This window comes from Acyrthosiphon pisum, chromosome A1 (assembly GCF_005508785.2).
Source record: "Acyrthosiphon pisum isolate AL4f chromosome A1, pea_aphid_22Mar2018_4r6ur, whole genome shotgun sequence".
Lineage (NCBI taxonomy): Eukaryota > Metazoa > Arthropoda > Insecta > Hemiptera > Aphididae > Acyrthosiphon > Acyrthosiphon pisum.
Window position 1 is genome coordinate 36,048,771 of NC_042494.1, and position 20,111 is coordinate 36,068,881.

A 20,111-nucleotide genomic window follows, 5' to 3' on the forward strand; every position below is an offset into this window, starting at 1 on the left:
ATGCGGGTGCGACGTCCTCTCAAATAAAATATAAAAATGTTTAGTGCTTTGGTTTATAATTTTATATATTCAATATTTTATGTGTGATTGAGGATTTCAGCGTTTATTTTGAATACCTACACTATTTATATACATTTATAATAATATAATGTAATTTAGAACTCCTGGACTTCCACCCGAGTTCTCTCAGTGAGGCCCAATATTTTGAAAAAAATAATACAAGTACAATATAGTGTGTAACATAGGTATTTAAATTTAAGTTTAAATAATTTAATTATGAACTTACAGTAGGTATCATTAGGTAGGTATACAAATACCATTTTCATAGTATATTTATATATTAGATAATTATATGGAAAATATAAAGATTGTAATTTGCAGAAAAAAGAATTTTTTTTGTAGTAATTCTATATTTCTATAGTACAATATACGACAATACCTATAAATTGGCTTGCTGAAAATTGTAGTGTCCTTCCTAGTTGTTAACCTTAACATATATAGGTACCTTTCAAAAAGTTTAAATGACGCCCATGCATGTAGGTACTAGGTAGCCTATAGTGGACAACCTGCAACTTAACACTCATGAGTATATTATATAAACATATCTCCAATATTGGTACAACATATTATTATGTTGTAAAGACTTGAACTTCAAACACTCATAAAAATTGAATTTTTTTTTTTGATTAAAGTATACAAACTTATGAAAAATCTTGAAAAAGAAATCTTTTAAAAATTAAAAGTTTCTAACTCAAAATAATTTGCATATTTTTGTAATTTATACGACCTTAAATGCTTATTAAAAAAAAAATTGTCACTATGTATTTTTAATATTTTTCAACTTCCATTTTCAAGCTTTTTGACCCAACATTATATTGACATCTATAGGAAAACTTGAAAACTGAAAATGTCCGTAAACAACAAGTAAATATTATATTTTTTAAATGCCATATCAAGAAATTTTTTTCGTTGGAGGGTCCAAAACATGTATATTATAATTTTATCAAATTTAGGTTTTGATATTTGGTTAAAAATAAGACATATTGAAGAAATTTCGGGGCGCAGGTCCAGACCCTCTGGACCCCCCTCAGATACCTACTTATCGTGTACACAAACATAAAAAATTTAAAAAAAACATTATTATAAAATCAATAAAGTTCTAAAATATCATAAGCTATTTATAAACCTGCCTACATATTTTTTTTTATTTAGGTATTACTAAGAAAATATGACATTGCTGCATAATTATTAATATTATATCTATAGCTATAGATATAGCTATATTGAAAAAAAAATACTATTTACCTTATTTATTTTAAACGATTTTTTTACTGGGTATGTACATATATTAATAGGTATAGCCTATATAATATATATATTATATTAGGTATCTATACCGTATAGGTACCTAAGGGTACCTATTTGACCAAATCGCGACTCTCGGTAGTCGGTAACACTAGTATAACCGGTAGTATACAATGTTAGATTTAACTAACATACAGTATTTTAAATTAATTTACAGTATTATCTGCAGTATTACAGCTTTTAATAGTGTAGAAATGTTGTTGATGGAAATTTGTTACTATATGAAATGTGTACAGCTATTTATACTTTGACACTACTTAGAATTTTAATGTAAATATTAACTTAATTTTTAAATGTCCACCTATAAATCGACTATAATACATACAAAAAAATGTAAGTACATGACGTTATATTATATGTAAGCAGGAAAACAACTCATACAAATTTACCACCCTTACGTTCCAGTCGTTCCACCCGTGGGTATAGAGGGAAATTACCCACCCTGGCTTCCGCTTAAATACGGAACTTATAGGCGATAGCCAATAGCTATATATAGCCATATAGGTACCAAACTTACTTAGAGATCAGCCATTAGCCTGCAATATTGTGTATTTATGACCAAAGTGGATGAGTACCTATTGAGTGGTAATTTTATTGGTTGTAATAGGTATAAAATACGACTATATAACTTTATGAGCATAGGCGCAAATTGAAGGGGGCTTGGGAGTGCTAAGTCCCCCCAAACTTAGCCGTAGCCCCCCCCCCCCAAAAAAAACCTAGGACATATAATTTTAATATGTTATATTGCCATGGTCTGCTTGCCTTTAATATATTCAGCCCCCCCAAGTCAAAAGTTTAAATTGCGCCTATGTATACGAGTAGTATAAGTCCAAGTAAGAAAATAAATGAACCTAGTGGGCAGTGCTCAACTATAGCAATAGGCAAAAACAGCTATATATTATGCAGTTTATAGTTACACCCAAAATCTATATAGGTGTACCTATACGTATTTTTAGTTTTTACGAGCTTTTTATTTATACTATTCTTTTTTCGTTTTGTAAAAGATACTTACATGACTAGCTGTCATAGTTAGCACATTAGTACATTACACAGGTAAAAAAGTTGTCAAAGATCCAAACGCACGTTATTTTCCCAATATATTCCTACATACCTGAAGCCGCTTGTTGCTGTAATAGTAGTAATAGTATACCGCAACATCCTACGTGCAGTATGGTGAACATGTCACTTGTCAGTTGTCACATATACCTATTTATTTTTGAACTGGTGTACATCTAGTCTATTCTTTTTTTATTTTAGCAAGAATTTAACATTTTCGCTTTTACAGTATTACTCACTCAACCTCATGCCCTCATCCTTATCGACATAACAGACGATTATGCGATATTCACATAGGTGCAATTTGGGGGTGCTTGGGGGTGCTAAGCACCCCCAAAATTCATACTAGCAACTCAACATTTATGATAACATCAATCATCATCGAATTTGTATTGACTATAATATTATGCCATAGGTATTTGAATACAATTATTTCTAAGACCTTATCATTTTCATAATTTATTATAATAATATCAGAAATTCAGAACAATAATATATAAATCATAATGTATTGTGTTTGATAATTGTTTATATTAAGATTAATGCGAAGGTGTATAAAATTAAGGTGTATCAATTGAGGAGAGTGTGGGCCGTGGGGAGCAAAGCCCTCCACTGATAACTTTAGTCGACATAAATTTAGCACCACCATAAATTTAACCCAAATTGCGCCTATATTCATAGGAGTATGCAATTTTTCATCAATGTTTTCTCATGACGTTATCACGTAAAATTATAGTCCATAAACCGACGAATATTGTTAAAATATTCTGTATTTGAATAAATTATAATATTATACTTTGTATTTGAATGAAATAAATTTACGAAAACATTATTATGTTTTATAAATATATATATATACAAGTCAACTACAAACAATTTCTTATTACTATATTGTAACGCTGTTTGAAACATAACGTTTATGCGTGCTATAGCTTATAAGCGTGCCACTTCATACGTTTAGAAATACACTCTCTAAAGTGGCATTAATTTTGAAAACATTTTAATTTTTAGATTTTTCCCTTTAGTTACACTGTGAAACGTACCTTTGTGCCGAATTTCACGTTTCTACCTATACGGGAACTGGGAAGTGTCTTATAATTTTGATGACGAGTGAGTCAGTGAGTCAGTATAACAATATTGCAAATTTTAAAATCCTCCCATTTCGAATTGGCACAATATTAAGGGCTCATTTTCTTACAGAGTCCTAAGCTACTCGAGATTGATTTGTGTCTTAAATTTTAAAAGTTTATCTTAAGAGGAAACAGAGATATGGGTTAGAAAAACTGGGCGAATTGGTTCGTGTAAAGATACACTGGCGTTGCTGGAACTTGGCCTGGCGCACTATCGTGCGCTCAGATCAGGCCAATAAATTATAGTCAATACAGTATTTATTGTTTTTGAATAAAGTTGGCTATAACATAATAGACTATTGAAGGTACCTACCTATAATATTATAATAGGAAATTTAACTGACAAAAATAAATCAAAAAATAATAATTTATCGTGCAAAAATCGAATGGAATCCCAAGTACCTACTTACTAACACTAATTTAAATACAGGTAATCGCAGTGGTAAAAATTATCGTGATTTATTAGTAGTAGCTACTAGTAGGTATATAGAAGGTATATTATTTTCAGCTTATCCAATAACTCGTTGCCTATAAAATATCTTGGTATACTTAGTTACGTCTCTGGTATCTAACAATTTCGTAGGTAACTTAGTAACTGTACCTACGTCTGCATAGTCTGTACACATAGTATTATACAAATATTTGTAAACTGTAATAACTATTTTATACACAAATATGTGAGTTTCATTTCAAACTGCATAGAATAAAGTATTTAGGTATACCTACCTATTTTTGTTATTGAAGATTCACAAGCTTATCACTTATCACATATATTAAGAATATTATGATGAAAACGCTGTTAACTGTCAATCACATATAATTGGTCCTTACTCCTATTACAATCGAGTAAGTATTATCTATCTACTATAGATAGTATCTAATTTATAGGTAACAGCGTTGTGGATGTCCGTATCTCTTTTATATTTTATGATGAAGGCTTCCATTATGATATAATTTTTAGCCAATCAACCATCAAAGACGTACCTACTTAAAGTACGTTTAAGTAATTAAACACAGATCACCTTCCTAATCAATAAAACCCACATACTTGGACTTATTTGAGTATAAATAATTATTAAATTTTACTAAAATGTAAATGTAAAATTTAAATCGGTTTGTCTCAATATTCATTTGATAAATTTTAAATATTTTAAGATATTGACGGTGTAATTCAATAGAAAAATGGATTCTCTAATGAAGTATTACGATGAACTAAAGAAGACTCTCGAGTTGGTCAATAAAAATAATGACCAAATTACCACTAAATATAATAAAATTGTTATTAGATATGAAAATACTTTAAAAGGTGAGTCTATTAGACTATAAATAGTACCTACCTATACAATTGCCATCACATTATTTTTATCACGACCAATTGTCCAGACTCCAGATACTCAAAAAAATAAACTTTTTCAACTATTTTCCAACATTGCTTTATACATTTTGGTATGGAACAATAAAATAAATAATCACTTATTGGCTATTACAGTACCTACTACCAATATTGTAGTCTTGATTGTTTTTCTTGTGATTAAATAATTAATAAACAACTAGATAATAGGTATTTCCAGTGACAACTAGTTAATTAAAATAATCTAAAAAAATGTTTTAGTTCTTTTTTTTTTGTTTTTTGTTTAGTGTAATATCTATAGTCTATACTATATACTGCAAACACAAGTTTACAGTCTATACAGGTACCACAAGTGATTCAGATCAGATCGTATCAAAAAATTTTAAAAAAATTAAGAAAATATGTTAAATACATTTTCTGTTAAATCGTTAATTTTGATAATTTTAAAGATAAGAAGTGATGTACTTACTATTGTGCTACTTTCGAATGTTCATATACAATTTAAAGCCAATTTGGATATAGTGTTAGTTATTTATTATTTATTTGCTCTAAGAATCGTTTTAAAATTGTATTTAGTTAGGTAGATCGTAATTCGTAGGTAGGAACCTACATACCTAGGTACTTAATTTATATACTTATATCTCGAATATTCTGACACTTCTTTACCACACTAGTACAGTAGTACACTATAGTCTATACTCTAATCCAGTGTTTGGAAAGAACGTCGTTCACGCGTTCCCGTTCATTTTTAGTGAACGACGTTAATATTTTTAACGAACTTGATCGATTTTTAATACGTTCAATTTATTTACCCTTTAATAAATATATTTATAAAATATATTAATTGATTATATTATATATAAGTCTAAATAGTATTTTTATTTTTGGCTTGAGTTGTATATGTTTGTAGGCTTTTATATTAAAGGCTCGGACAAACAGAAAGTGGGCTGCCCGCGCGGACACTGTAAAATAATACAAAGACCGCTTGCCCGCCGCAGTCCACGTACCCATAAACCATGGCGGACGAAAAGTCCAGGTACAAAAAGTCCGGATTAATTTTTTGATTGCCGGACAAAAAGTCACCCTCTGTTTGACTGAGCCTTTACAGCAGGTAAATGATTCATAAAAAAAATGTATAAAAAATAAATGAACGACCCAATGAACGCGTTTATTTTTTGAAAGAACGTGAACGCGTTCATTTGAAAAAAACACGAACGTGAACGTGAACGAGTTCCTTTTTTAAGGACTGAACGTGAACGAGTTCATTTTTTTAGTGAACGTTCCGAACACTGCTCTAATCCTTTCATAAAAAATTATAGTGCTGGTATGAAAAGGATTAAACTACAAGTGTAATGAATTTCCACTTAATTTTATAGAAATGAACAATCTACAACAAGAAAATAAAAAATTAGAAGAATATATTACTGAAATAAAAAACTATAGTGAGATGATTGAGAAAACCAAACAGGAAAATGATTATTTACAAATGGTTTACGATAAAAATATTTCAACAATATCCAGCAAGTTTATAAGTTCATACATTTTTTTTAATTTTAATAATAATAATTCCTATATCAAAACTTTTTTAGAACTTAAAGAAGAAATGTTTAACAGTAATCAAGTATCGTTTGATAAATTATTACCCTCGGATCTAAATGATGACATTTTGGGGTTCGATTCAGTTTCACTTACAGTATCGAAATCTGTACCTATACATCTATATCTAGCTTATTATTTTTTTGATTTTTTTTTTGAATTATGTATGAATAAAGTTTTCAAATATGTCATTTATAGGAAATACAAATAGATCCTCAATATGAATCATATGGATGTCTTTATCATAAAATACAAAACGATTCTACAGACTTCCACAACACCGTGACTTCTTTGTTTGATTCAATGAAACAGACAAACATGATAATTGAAACAGAAATAGATTATCTAAAGTCAGTAAGTGTATTTAGCGTTGGCGCAATTTATTAGGTACTCAAATTTTTAAGGGTCGTATTATACTTGTACAATATACAATATTGTATTTTTTGCTACAACAACTTATAGTTTTTAAAAGTAGGTAACAAAAAATGCATGTACCAGGTAACCACATTACTACATTAGTGCATAAAAATTCAAACTACGTGCATATTATAAATAATATAAACTTTTAATACTGATTATGAGTATGCACAAAAAAGTTAACTTTATAGGTATTTCAACAGATTGCATCAATCAAAAATTGAATGTTAAACAGATAAATTATTAAACTAATATTCAACGCGAATGTGTTCGTTTATTTCAAATTTACTTTTGACTAATATTCTGTTCTTTTACTATTAAGTGTAGTCAACAAAGTGGATTCATAATATTTCATATTGTGATCTACAGCTATCATACTTAAATATTGTAGCTGTGGTTTACGATGATGATGCTGTGAATAATTAACGTGACAACGTAAGGGAACTTACAACTAAGTAGGTACCTATACTGGCTATACTAAGGAGATCGTCCATGTATAATTATTACGTAACTAAGTTTTTTGACATTAAGATAACTCTTATTTATTATTACTTATTATTATTGTAGAAAATTGAATTTAAAATTCATATTGCTTTTTTTTTATTATTAAAATTACAAAGATACCATAAACTCATCAATTATAGTTTATACTTTATATGATCTATGATGTATAATGTATATATTAATAATTAATATATTATAACCAACGATATTTGTATCATGAAAAGGTTGCTAGACAAACAACTGAAACAGTCGAGGTAGTAAAAAAACTATTAATTAGAATTTTGCAAGATGACCAAGGAGCAATACAAGAAGTAATATAAATAATAAAAACATATAAATCATGTAAGCGCAACTTATTTAATTATGACGTGTATTTTACAGATAGTAAAAATACAATGTATTTTGGAACGAATCAAACTGGATATTTCTACTCATTTGGACGTATTAAAGTTAGATTTGAAGTCACTGGGAAATCGTGAGAAAATCAAAATACCTACTTACACATACAATAATTATTCTTCTTGGTACTTGAAAAAACTTAGCGTTCGACGTTTATTTCGTATATGGAGCAATATGATCATCAATAATGTTAATATGTCCATTGAAAAAACCAGCAACTAAGTTTTGAATATTGTTATTTTACCTTATTAAGTTTTGTTCTTTAAATAGTTCTTGAAGAATTGTATATATAACTTTCATGTATATTATAAAATATAAACGTTCGAGAATTATATTCAATTATTTATTACAAAACTAATATAAATTATACTCCTTGATATGAATAATTTTATTTTGTATTAATTTTACAATGATGTGTTTTATTTTCACCCATCCTCACCCTTTGGAGCAGTAAAATGCTTCGATTTTCTTCTTCGCAGCATCTTTTCTGGCTGTAAAGTGAATTTAGTTTGTACTTTGGGGATCAAAGGTAAAAGATTCCAAGTAGTTTTCAAAACTCAGGTAAAACTAAAAATAATTATGGAAAATCTGAGATTTTTACGCAAAACTACCTAGTTTTCGAAAAAATCTATTTTATTTTTTGATGTAGGTACCTACCTAACTCTAAAAAAAATAAATGTAGATAAATGCAATTTTCACCGAATATTTATAGGTATTGGAATTTCCTGTACCTATGCCATAACATTTTGATTCTTTTTTAGTTATTTATATAGGCACGGAAATGTAATACAATTGATACCTCATCATTTGTTATAATAGCAGTTGAGATATAATAAAGATATAGGCTATAGCATGATTTTTTTCTACAAGTATTCAAAGGTCAAATTTTGACAAAATTCATCAGAATTCAAAATCTTGAAAATGTGCAAGTTATTTTGTAGAAAAATGTAGAAAATATTAAAAACATGTTCAATTTGTATAAATAAAAATATGTCCTTATGAGGACAGAACTGAGAAGTGGAAAATTATAAAACTGATCAATGTAATAATAATTGTGTGTGTACTATACTGAAGCAAAACGGAAAACGATTGAAAGATCGATTAATTTTAACCCGTGTGAAGTCGGGTAATACAACTAGTTAATAATAAAACTACAGTTTACTCATGTTGTATATTATTTACTTCATACACCAAATAAAATAAATTCAACTACCTATCTACAGGAAAATAGATTCATCATTGTTGACAGGAGTAAAATAATGGAAATTAAATTTCCAATATACAAATAAATGAATATATCAAATATCAATTAAATAGGTACCTACCTAATAATTTGCAGTATTAAAAATGTAATCATACATTTAGCTATTTAAAACATATTATATTTTTAAAAAATGAATAATACTATATGTAGGCAATAGTTATAATTTATGCTATCATAATAATAAAAGAAAATTTCATATCGATACTCTACGCCTAGACGTGGGCGCTGCGCAAAGCGCATGGCTTTGCCAGACTTCGCCGGGAGGAAACTAAAGGCCGCAGGTCTGTTGGCGGCGATAAAGCTCCCCAATATCAAAATATATCGCTTACGGTACACTTCACCTGAGCGAGTGATACAAATTTGCAACTATATTAAAAAATCTAAAGAAGGCGTAAGTAAAATATTCAATAAAACATTGTAGTCATTACCTATTGATTTTGATTTTAATATTATTTAGAATATTACACTCTGAATTAATTAATATAATTTGGATGCTTAATATAGCGGACAGTTTAATTTTGTCCAAAATTAATATTGTAGTTAGGAACATTTAACTTTTCTTTGAATAACTCTGTGAAGTATTTAAAGGAATTTAGTTCAAATTATTTTAAATTAGAGTTATTATAAAAGTAAATGTTTTTTAAATACAATATAATACATTTCAGATAAATTGTAATATTTTATAGGGATATAATTTTAATATTATAATTTACAGTAAATTATGACCATAATAATTTATAACTTATACTTCTAATAAAAAATACTAAAATAGTCAAAAAACTTTTCATTGTTTCAATTAACAATTACCACTATAGTATCTAATACGATATTTATTTTCATTATTATTTAACTGTCCTTAATGATTAGGTATAATTTCCATAGTGATTTTAATTTTTATTTGTGATAAATATAAACAAGAAGGACTTATTACGATATTTTAGTAAAACAAAAGTACTAAGAGAAACCAATAAACGTCAAACTTTTTTAATAAGTAAGTTTTAATATTTAGCTAGTTTAAATCAGGGGCGTATTTATATGTTTCCGCATGTAGGCCTGTGGAAAATTGTCGCCCTTAATAACTAAAACAATAATACAATATACTGCACTAACTAAATTGTCATTTAATAGCCTATTGGCTATTATATTATTATTATAGTATACATAACATATTTTACAATAACAAAAAAAAAACGTATATGTATAACCTTAATAAATTTGACGCCCCTTACAATTTTCCGCTGCATTAGGCACGTACCTATAGTGCCTACATATAAATACGTCACTGAGTTTAATAATCTGTAAATGCTCAAATGGATAAATAATAAATATAAATAAATATTATAATAAATGTACTTAATTTATTAATCTAATAATATTTAAAAATAAATCCAAAATAATTTGTATGGGAAAATATTTTTATTGATAGTTATTTTAATTTGGAATTAATAAAATTTGAAAAGTACAAATAAAACTTATACAAATAATTAATAATTTGTTGATACATTGAGCTGAGGATCACGATAGTTGTATGATTTAAAAGCGTATTAAAACAATATTTCAATACTTTTACTAGGTATACAAAAACTTGAGTATTATATAAAGGTACCTATATTTTGATTAAACAATATGGGTAATTTATATTTCTTTAGGCGAAATTATATTTTAAAATAATACGAGTCAGTACTTTTTGATAAATAATTTGTGTGTTTCAAACATAAATAATAAAAAAATATTATTCTGATGACTTGTGAAATGTTATTATACTTTTAGGAAATTAATATATTATTTTAAATTTAAATTTCTTAAAAGGTTAGTTTGACATGTACATAGATATTTAATCGTAGTCCATAAATATTTGCTTAAAAATTGAAATCGCTTGTAAAATTTAATATATAAAATTCAGGAACTGCTATTTTTAATTTATCAAAAATTTAGATTTTTATCTTTATACATCAACATGGATCCTGCAGTATTAGCCAAATTGGAAGATGGTTGGTGTTCATTAAACTGCTCTGACAGCAAATCTTTGCTAAAAAAATATTTGACAAAAGAGGTACTAGATGACTTAAAGAACAAAAAGACCAAATTTGGATCCACACTTTTGGATTGTGTGCAATCTGGTAAGACTACGCTTAAATTAATATATAAAACATAATATTATGACATAATTTTAATTATGAAATACGTAGATATAATAACGCGATACTAAAATAACAAAATGTAATAACTTTATGTTAAGTATTTAATAATCATACGTATCTATATTGAAGTGACGATCGGTAGGTATAGAAATTTAAATGTACAAAAATGAAAAGTTAAATACATTTATATTATATTATATTAATTGGAAAATGCAGAATGATCGTAGTTATGATGAATATCTACACAAATAATAGTTTGAAATAAATAATATAACCTGCATGTAATAACTAGGTACCTATTAATTAGTAATTACAATAATTTTAAACAACGTTTAAGACTCAATATTCTTCATTGCTAAAGTGTAAACTGAAATAAATATTTCACCACGATTAGTATATATATATATATATGCTTTCTACGTACTAAATAAAGAAGAATTAAAAACAAAATTATAGTCATATTATTTTAAAAAGTAGTTTTTTGGTTTTATAATAATTCATTTTGTTTAAAAAATTATTTAGAATTGTATATGATATAAGTATAAGTACTATATACACATATGAAATGTATAATAGAAATGTTTTAATTAACATTATTTATTGAAACATATAATATAATCGCATAGCATTTCTTTCAACTATTATATTTGTTTGCAATAAATAATTATGTGTTAACTATGGTTATTTAAAATTGTATTCGACTGGTAACCCTTCAAATAATATAGTAACATTTTATGTTTTTAATACTTTAGTAAAAAAATATATTTTCTACATTCCATATTATAATTTGCATGACGCTTTTATCTCTGTTAAATGTATTATACGAATTGAAGTATTGTATGATCTTTAGACATATCGTAAATTCTATTTTTCTAATAAACACATTAATATATTTTTCAACTAAATTGTGCAACAATCAAAAGACGCAGTGTAGTAGGTAGTTTTTAAAATAAATAAAAAAATTGTGATTGATCACAACATAGACACATAGTTACCTATATAAGTTATTAATTATTAATTTAAGTTACAATATTCTACGGTTTTTTATTATATAAGAAATATTTACAGGTTATAATTTTTAATTAATTTTGTTTTTACAAATTGGAGTTAATATAATGGTCGTTTCAAATTAAATTAAATATTTTTTTTGTGTTCGACGCATTTCAGTCTTTCGATTATATTTAGAACATTTGCTGTCAATCATGTATCTGTTAGACACCGTTTTGGCAACGCCCCTGTCACTAAGGAAAATGAAAAAAAAAATTTAAAAATAATATTATTTTCCACCAATGATTAATGACATAAGTAAATAAATCGCATAACAACGTTTCCATTGTCGGCACTCTCCGGGCACGTATACACATTTTTTGTTGTCGGGGATGTCGCGCGTTCAAAATGTAGGTCACTGGGAATTCGAGCTAGACTGCTTGACGCCCCAGGATCAATATCCCGGATTCTGTACCCAGCATCACTGCAACCTAAAACCTCCTCCCACACACTGCATTACTTACCTGCATTAATCTTCAAGGTCAGCATTAACGGATATGCATTATATATATATATATAGATTTCCAATAATTAAAAGTTTTAGATTAAGATTAAATAATTTTAAAAGAATTATTACAATTTAATGAGAGATGAATATTGTTTATATTAAATGAATTTAAATAAACCTTTATTTTGAAATAAGTTAAAAACTCAAAACCGGCAAAATGAAGGCATGTAACAGTAAAGTAGTCTGTAGACAAAATAAAAAAAGTGTATCAAAGTATATTTTCAGTTTCTCTGTATAATTATTTTTCGTTTTATTCATTTTTTGAGCTATATAGTGGGTATACTTACTGCTAAAACAGTTCTAAGAAGAAGGTACCTACCTAAATGGCTATAATATTATAATTATTTATTTTTAATCAACTGAAGGGAATATGTTATATATAGTACAATATTACAAAAGGAGAGTTGTTTATATATGTGATTTTGTGCCTTACGCTCACGTTACGCAGAGTGTTACTCTGTGTGATAGCTATATTATTAATTAATAGTTATTATTATCACGTACCTAAAATGTCATCGTTATTGATACGTTTTGAATCCGATGTTATAGTAAGGTGTTCAATATAATATTATGCTTTCGCACAAGCAAGTTAGCAGTAGCACCCCTAACATTTCGAACATGATATGAATCTCATTTTAAATTTAGGTACTGATTGATGATTTGAATTTATCGTGTTCTACAAACTTGATATAGCCATTCTCACATTTTTCTATCGTGTAAAATTCATCAAACATTAAATATTCTAATTTTCAAATTACTATGTGGCGCATGTTTTTTTTACAAAAACGTACAGCCGTCAATTGAGAATGTTATGTTTACTAATAAATAACAAGAAATAGTAATTTTATTAATTATTTATTTATTCAGAAATTAATTTAACGAAAACTATAAATATCAAATTCAAATATTCAATGTAGGTATATAAGAAAACAATATTTAGGTAAATAGTTGCTACAAATAAGATAATTAATAAATGATTAACAATAATGATAAATTCATAATGATTTATGCATAATAATTTATGGTATACATAACTATCATAAACAGGGTTGGGATCTTATAGCATTTGCATATTTCTTATGAAATGCTTAAAAAATAACAGAGTAGCTAAAAATGTGTTTCGAGATACAGAGAACTCAAATTAAAAATTTTATTTAGCTTTTTTTGGATTTTTTGAGATTTTTTACATTTTTACCTGTTTTGAATCAAAATCGGTCATATTTTATGAAATTATATTTTAGTAAACGTGTTTTTAGATTTTTGTCAATCGTATTATTACGATAATTTCGTATTAGGTATTTGGTTCTAACTTCTAATTTTTGTTATCTGCTGATTTTGTTGGGTTTTTTGTCGATTTCTACTGCAATTATTAATCGCTGATTATCAACGAACGAGCGTTGAATACGTTGTATATAGTCAATTCATTTGGATTCTAATCAAAGTGACTAAATTATTTCAAATCTTAAGTAATTACCTATAATAATTTGTAAGTGATTAAAAAATTATTAATTAATAAATTTCCTTTTTTTGCATATTTTGTTGTTTTTATTGCATATTTTTAGCGCATATTTAGCGATATTTAAGGTAATATTATAGCGCATATTTGTGCAACTTTAAGTGCTATAAAATCCCAACCCTGATCATAAATATTATGATACAAAGTATTACAGCACATACAATTTGGTACTTTAGCATAACAAAACAATAATTGTATTATAAAGATTTAAAAAACATTTTTCATGCAAAATGTACAAAAAAGAGTAATGGTATATTTTAACGAAATAAATAGGTATATAAATTAAGTAGTTATTTGTTGTAGTGACAAAGTAACCCAACTATAAAGCGGTAAGCTTATATTTATAATAATAAGTACCTACATTAAAAAAAAAATTTAGATAAAAATGAGACCGTTTTTATTTTGAAACTTACATATCATTTTCCCGTTTTTTAAAGTACCTAAATTTATTATTATTATTTATTTACTTAATTATACATATATATATATATATTTAAGGATTTGAAAACCATGATTCGGGAGTTGGTATTTATGCTCCCGACGCTGACGCATACACAGTGTTTGCGCCAATATTCGATCCCATCATCGAGGACTATCATAAAGGATTCAAGTCCACGGACAAACATCCAGAAAAAAATTGGGGTGACGTGAACACTCTTGGTGACCTGGATCCAGAAGTAGTATTTATTCGTTGACAAACTTAAAGTGAAAATTCAAAACTTTCGCGTTTTATCGACAGTGCAAGTACGTAATTTCTACGAGGGTACGTTGTGGCCGTTCACTGGAAGGCTATCCGTTCAATCCGTTGTTGACCGAACAGCAGTACAAGGAGATAGAGAACCAGGTTTCTAGCACACTCACGGGACTATGCGGCGAATTGAAAGGAGAGTTTATCCCTTAACTGGCATGTCTAAAGATGTACAGCAAAACTTGATTGATGACCATTTTCTATTTAAGGAAGGTGACCGATTTTTACAGGTTTGTGCTATTAAGTAGGTACTGAATTCAGTTTGATGCTGATACTTAGTTAGCACTTTTAGCCTTCGATTATATAGGAAAATATAGTTAGGATATGTTATGAACTAATGATTGCTTATTAAGGTATAAGTAAATACAAGTTGAAGGTATTTATAAGACATAAATCATATATCCAAATACATTATAAAAAATCAGTTACAAGACTCAAATTTTGTAAAAAAAAATGACAGAAAATGAATATTTTTGGTTAAAATTTAAAAATAAATTGATTTTCAAAAATTACATATTTTTGTTGGTTATTACTGGTTTCGATGCATGCTTTATAATATGTGTACCTATGTACAACAAATCTGGTCGCATTTTACATTTATCGCAATTATTGTTATTGTATGGCACAGCTATCGTAATCGATAATCGATATATAATTTATAATTTATGTAAGTACGTCAGATATACATCGATGTTAATAATAAACAATGAAATACATAACTTAAGTTTTAATAATTTAGAATAGGTAACGGATTTATTTATAGATGTATTACAAATATTACAACTACTAATTCAAATAAACTACCTACAAATTTCTATTATTTAATTTTTGTGAAAATTATCTTAATATTTTGTTAGAATGTTAGTGTTATCAGTGAACACTGTTCATTTTTAAAACTTTTATATTGGATGTAATTAACTTAGATTAATAAATGTTATATATAAATTTAAAAAATATTAGATATTTAAAATTTAAAAACATATATTAGTTATTACTAGTTATTAAATGTAAATGTTTATGTACATTATAAATTATAATTATAATATAATTATATATTATAATTTATAATATATAATTATAATATAATTATATATTATAATTTATAATATTTTACTCGTATGGCTCTAAACATACATATAAGGTTGCCTATATTTAACGTCCATTAGTAAGCCCAGTTGGTTATAAGTTATTAATAATAATAATAATAATACCAAACACTGAAATACCTAAACCTTTATGTTTATTAAAATGAGGATTTGTTTTAAACACAATTAAATACAGTTTGCGGTTTTTGTATATTTAAACCAACTGTGCATGATGTTAAACATATAATATAAAAGGAAAATCTTGAAAATCAGAAACACATCCGAATTTGTGAATGTAAAACTCAATGTATTTATGTATTTATTATAATACTATTTACACATTTAAATTATTTACCAATATAAAAAAATAATTATTCAGATTAGACAAATATTGGTTCATAATCATATTGAGATTCACCATTTTTGTTATACACAAAAATATGCTCTATATGCTCTGTCCTTATAGGAACTGGGAGGAGAGGTTGAGGTATAATATTAAACGAATCCTAAACATAAATTATAATATTAATATTGAAAAATTGGTACGTTATTTCTAACCCTAATATTTTTCTTTTAAATTAAAAACCATTCAACTATATTAGATGATAATATTAAATAAGGTAAACATTTTAATATAAGTACTGAGAAATCCTAAGAATTATGTAATTATTATAAAAATGTAATCTAATATTCGTGCAAGTTCAAAACAATAATACTAGATAGGGTCAACTATTAAATTATACTTCATTAATATAATATTATTGATTTTTAAATAGGCTGCTAACGCTTCGCGATTCTGGCCGACCGGCCGTGGTATATTCCATAACGAGAACAAAACGTTTCTGGTTTGGTGCAATGAGGAAGATCATTTAAGGCTCATATCGATGCAACAAGGAGGAAACTTGGGAGAGGTTATTCATTAAAATATATAATTATATACCTAGTTCTTAAACGTGACAATTATTGTTGATAGGTGTATACAAGGCTCGTAACAGCGGTAAACGATGTGGAAAAACGACTTCCATTTTCACATCACAACCGTTTGGGATTTTTAACATTTTGTCCAACAAACTTGGGAACAACTATCCGTGCATCAGTTCATATTCAGCTACCTAAATTAGCTGCGGACAAAGCTAAATTGGAAGAAATTGCTGGAAAATATAATTTACAAGTAATCATATTTTTAAACGATTTAATAACATTTTTCAAAATATTTCAATAGGTACCTCTACTTACATATTTTCAAGCTGTATTTGCTATTGCATATTTATTCTACGAACTTATTCACACCGTAATATTAACCGTATTGACTCAAAAGTTAACAACAATGATATATGACATACATATTATATTATAATAACTACTAATAATATAATAAATGCAATACTTTATCAGAAAAAATTAATTCAACCTACTGTATTACTAATAATTGTAAAACATATTAGGTAGTGAAATATAAATATAAATAATAATATTATGTTGATTTTAATATTATTTTCTGTTCTTAAATCATACACTAATTACCTGGTTATGAGCAATTGTATAGATTATTATTAACAAGATTAATCAAATATTTAAATCTATAAGATAAATAATTGTGCGTTCAAAATAATATTCAAACGACATTTTATCTTTAGGTTAGAGGTACTCGTGGAGAACATACAGATGCAGAAGGCGGAATCTATGATATTTCAAACAAGAGGAGAATGGGTTTGACTGAATATCAAGCTGTTAAGGAAATGAATGATGGTATAAAAGAGCTCATAAAGATCGAGGAACAGTTGTAAATTTTGATGTTATTACGTCTTACATGCCTCTATAGGTCTTTAAATTTCAACAAATCTAGTCAAATAAAAAAAATCTAGTCAGATATTGCTTCTTTTTTTTACCATCGTTACTTTATTTTGCTAGAGCAAAATATTGTTAACGGGGTTATAAAGCTTGTAAAGTAGACATCAAGTTAGCTACTTAATACATTTTAATATTATTATTCTATTATACTAATATAGGAACACACGTGAGAGGATAATATTATAATCACAACAACTACCAGATTTTTTTCCATTATTTAAAATTATCATAATACACCAAATACTAACTATAAATTTCCTCTTAAATATTATTTTTTTGTTTTATATTAACTTAACGTCTAGAATATCTTAAATGCTATTTCAATTTTAAATACTTTTAAATATCTTATGCAATATGCAATCTAAACATGATTAATTTAAATGTACGTAATTTTAAAGCTCATTCATTTAATATGAAGTATTAGGTATATTTTATAATATACTGTGTTATTGTATGTTTAGGTATTTTAATTGTTAACAAAAATATTGTTGAATAAAGTTGATTGAGTTATTTATATCGCTTGTTAATTGTTTAAGGTAATAAATTCTTATCAACTTGACCGTCAGTAGCGTGACGAACGGTAATTTCAGAGATCATATTTATAAACGGAACAATAGCCTGCAATAGGGTGATAAATATATGTACCTATGAGAAAGTAAGAGAAATTAATATGATAGAATAAAAAAAATGAATTAAAAACAAAAGTTAAATCAAATATTTGACAAATTGAATAATGTACCTATGCTATTAAATAAATCTAAATTTTTATTTGAATTACCTGCAGACATAAGTATATTTACAGCCTACAGGAGTAGGTATATAGCATGTAGTCTGTGGAAGTAGAGGAGAGATAAAATAATGAATTGTTTCTGGAATTAGATTGGTTGACTCAAAAAAAAAAAAAAAACATTTTAACATTTTAACGCTCAACAATTTCAGGAAAATCTATAATATTATGTAAAAGTTTATACAAAAATGTATAGTTTAAGATATTAAATCATTTATTTAGGGGCATTATTTTAAAGAGGCCACAAGTACTAAGTAGTATCGTACCCAGAATGTAGTTTTGGCTGTATACAATTATTACAGTTAAACGGGTAATTTATTGGGTATCCAATTTACCAAAAATCAGTTTTACTATGATGTAGTATGAACCGCGAATGTGGGTATCGATTTCATATTAGTATTTATGGGACTAGGTATACGTGGACGGTATGTTTTACGGTATGTTTTATAATATGTTATATTATGTATTAATTATGTATTGTAATATTATTTTAATTTTATAATTTTAATTTTTAATACATAATTGAAACCTCGAAAACACGACGTACGTAAGTTAAGAGGACGCCACACCCGCATTTGTTGTCTCCGTCTTACAAGTGCATAACATAGCAGTAGGATAAAAAAGAGAGTTCTAAAACCTGATCCTGCTGGCCGATCCCTATGCTGGGTTGCTGATCCTTGACCACCTTTGGGCTGATCCCGGGCGGCGCCGCCGCCGCCGTAATCCGTTTGGCCGCCGCCACTTCCCCCACCTTAGGCAGATCCCGGGCGGCGCCGCCGCCACCGTAACCCGTTTGGCCGCCGCCTGAGGAAAATAATTTAAAAATTTTTTTCACCGGACCGGGTTTCGAACCCGGTACCACGACGTCGGTGGGCCGAGCACCGTACCACTGCGCCATCCCATCACATATACTCTGTGTTAATATCTTACCCTATTTAAGTTGTAATGGATTATCATATGTAATAAAATATATTGTGTTATCATATCTATGTTATCATATAAAATACACCGCGCACGTTATCATATCTATGTTATCATATGTAATAAAATATCCCGCGTTAATATAATATTATACACTTTAAATATTATATCCCGAAAATTATTTGTAAAATATGTACACGTTATACAGACGAAAATCGTCGACAACCTTGAGACCGCATTCCACTACCCCTTCTATACCCAAACAATTGTTAGCGGGTAACATGCATTATCCCCTTCAGGGACATTCCGATGTTACCCCACCAAATAATACTCAATGTATACTACCATAAAATGAAATCAGTCGCTCTGCAACCACCCCAAGTGCTTGCGCGTTCGCTTCGTTTGCAGTTTTAAAATTATTTTGT

At 27.5% G+C, this 20,111-nt stretch overlaps 1 protein-coding gene across 1 annotated transcript; it reads left to right on the forward strand.

Moving 5' to 3' along the window:
• The first annotated feature begins 9,320 nt into the window (after window positions 1–9,320).
• LOC100166732 (arginine kinase) lies at window positions 9,321–18,490 on the forward strand. Its single transcript, XM_008187305.3, is given in 8 exon segments — window positions 9,321–9,473; window positions 11,018–11,202; window positions 14,793–14,971; window positions 15,034–15,184; window positions 15,187–15,272; window positions 16,904–17,038; window positions 17,101–17,298; window positions 17,765–18,490. Coding segments are annotated over 7 exon segments (1,062 nt in total). The 5' UTR covers window positions 9,321–9,473; window positions 11,018–11,039; the 3' UTR covers window positions 17,915–18,490.
• The last annotated feature ends 1,621 nt before the right edge of the window (window positions 18,491–20,111 follow it).